This window comes from Austrofundulus limnaeus, unplaced genomic scaffold (assembly GCF_001266775.1).
Source record: "Austrofundulus limnaeus strain Quisiro unplaced genomic scaffold, Austrofundulus_limnaeus-1.0 Scaffold8, whole genome shotgun sequence".
In the NCBI taxonomy this organism is placed as follows: Eukaryota; Metazoa; Chordata; class Actinopteri; order Cyprinodontiformes; family Rivulidae; genus Austrofundulus; species Austrofundulus limnaeus.
Genome location: NW_013952410.1, coordinates 2,275,618 through 2,278,226, shown reverse-complemented (window position 1 = coordinate 2,278,226; position 2,609 = coordinate 2,275,618). Strand labels below are relative to the sequence as shown.

Here is a 2,609-nt window from a genome sequence, read left to right as displayed (position 1 = left end):
CAATATAACTTCAGGAAATATAATTCTGGATGAACCATAAATTCTATATTAGGTTTATTTTGTACATAATGTTTTACATTATTTTTTAACTCAAATTGAGATAATTTCCGGTCCTATTTGAAAAAAAAAAAACAAATGGAGGATTTAGATCAGATCATGATGTCAAAAAAGCAGGAACCCTGTATTCACCAAGTTGTTGTGCAATAATTTTCAGCACAATCAATGCTAAAACAGAGCTAAGATTTGGATGTTTGGATGAGCGCAAAGTATTTTAGTCAGAACACAAACAGCCTTTTTAAATGAAGGGGAGGGGGCATTTTTGATGAAACTGCTTTAATATTACTGTTTCACAATGTAAAGTCGAGGGGGAAAAAGTGCACAACAATCACAAACGGGTGTTGTGGTAAATAAATCAGAACAAGTGTAGGGCAGGGAAAGCATTCATGTTTCGGGTTTTAAATTCATTTAAAGCTTTTTTAAAAAATGTTTCTCCAGTTTGTAACTTACCCACTTTTCTCCCCCGACAGATGACAACGAGTGCCAGAACGTGACTGATATCTGCGGCGACAGGGGCCACTGTACGAACACGGAGGGCAGCTACTACTGCACGTGTGTCCCCGGATACACGTCGACGGGACAAAGCCGGTTCCAGCCCAACGACGGCACCGAATGCACCGGTAATGTCTGACAGGGACGACGCGTGTCTCTGCGTTCGCACGGGGATCTGTCAGCACAAAAAAAAAAAAAMAAACCTGCCGAGGACCTCGCTCTCAAATCTTGAGTGTGTGTTAAAGCAGTTACCACGCAGCTGCGAGGCCGGCAGGTCGGCAAATGTGTGAAGCAAGGGGTTTTTTTTTTCTTCTTCTTCTTTTTCTCTCTCTTCACTGCTCAGARGGAGATAAATATGTTGGAGGTGATTTTTCTTCCTCCTTCAACCTTTTACTTCCTTCCCATCTGCTGCCCTGAGAAAACCATCTGAGATCGTTTGTTTATTTTTGCACCAGAAGAAACGGCACCTTCATCCCCAAAAAAAGCTGTGGGCTGAAGTGTTCCTGCAGCTAACCGGATGTCAGAGAAAAACCGTTTAGCAGAAGAGTTCGGATTGTTTGAATATGGATGCATGAGAGAATTTTAGATTTCTGACAAGGTCTTAAAAAAATAAGAAAAAAACTTGAAATATAACAAATCTTTTTGTTCGTTTGTCTTTCGGATCTTTTAGATATCGATGAATGCAAGTCAGGAYCAGTTTGTGGGCCCAACTCAGTCTGCCATAATACAAATGGATCCTTTGATTGCACCTGTCAGCGTGATTACATCTCAACTTCAGGCTCCAAGCGCTTTCATCCAGGGAGAGGTGCGAGGTGTAAAGGTAGAAGTGAAGCGCGCACTCCCATAAGCTCTCACCGTCAGACACTTTAAACATTTTTAGTGTAAAACACCAGTACATTTTTTTAAAAATCCCTGTTTTTTTATTTTAAAACCAATGTTTTATGACAAAATTCGGCAACCTGATGTTTTTGACTTTACGCCACCAGCCTTCTCGAATGAAAAGAGATACTTTTGGTAATCCTTGTTTTCCAGAGCACCCCCAAAAACATTGCCATGACGACGCTGAATGCACGACGCAGGCTGTCAACAGTACACTTGAAAAGGTGAGCATCTCTCCGCTGAACACCAGGGTGAAAATAAACAGGATGAAGCTGCCCCCTGTTGGAGGGACACAATAAAACCTGTCAGAATACAGAGAACAAAGCTCCGAGGTGATTATTATTTTGTTTAAACCAAGAGTAGTTTCAGATGCAAGACAGCAACACCGGTCGATGAAAGTTTTAAACTTAATTAAAACCAATCAAGAGCAAAAACTTTTCAATTACTTTATTTTTGATTTCTGTTTGTTTTGCTCGTATTCTTTTACTTTTTCTTCATTTGTTGGTTTGAGCTAAAATAACTAGGCAGCCTGGTGATGGAAAGTAATAGTAATTGTTTGACCTAAAATACACAGTTTCACCGTATTTACCCGGTGCACTGAAAACTGATCCTAATGAGTACTCTGCATTGATTTGTGACAGCAGGAGATCCTGGAAAAATAGCTAAATCTGACACCTGTGTAAGACTAACCCCATCTAAATTTCTCCTTCCTGCTGATGATAACATTTTGCATTCCGCTCAGCCTTTTAAGTTTAAAAAAATAAAATCCAAATAATGGCTGCAGTCAGTGGTGGAGAGACTTTCAGAATTAGTTTTAAATGACTTTTTATTATATTAGTTTGAAAACAATGATAAAATATTGACATTCTCCTCTTAATTTTCTGCTATTGACTGAACAAAAAGAAGTTTCTAAAGGAGAATTAAAAAAGACTCATAAAGTCGATGCAACATTTTAATAAGTATTTGTGCAAGTCCATTAGAGCATTAAAAGGATGGTTCAGATCTTTTGAAATAAGGTTTTGTAGTAAGGTTATAGTCGACCTTTTTAAAACATCTCAATTTGGCAAAAATATAATTTAATTCTAACTGAATTGACAAATTAGCTGCTAGTCAGGCCAACATGGATTGCTGCTATATTAAGATAACTTTTACAGTGTCACCAATTTTGTGTACCATAATAA

The 2,609-nt window shown here is 38.4% G+C and overlaps 1 protein-coding gene across 1 annotated transcript in view; it reads left to right on the top strand.

The window, feature by feature from the left end:
* The window catches only part of adgrl4 (adhesion G protein-coupled receptor L4), a gene marked incomplete at its 3' end in the record, with an annotated part of 11,667 nt that overhangs the window by 1,729 nt on the left and 7,329 nt on the right, over positions 1 to 2,609 (top strand). The window contains 3 exon segments of the mRNA XM_013999984.1: positions 528 to 677; positions 1,220 to 1,369; positions 1,582 to 1,652. Of these exon segments, the coding sequence (XP_013855438.1) occupies positions 528 to 677; positions 1,220 to 1,369; positions 1,582 to 1,652 (371 nt within the window).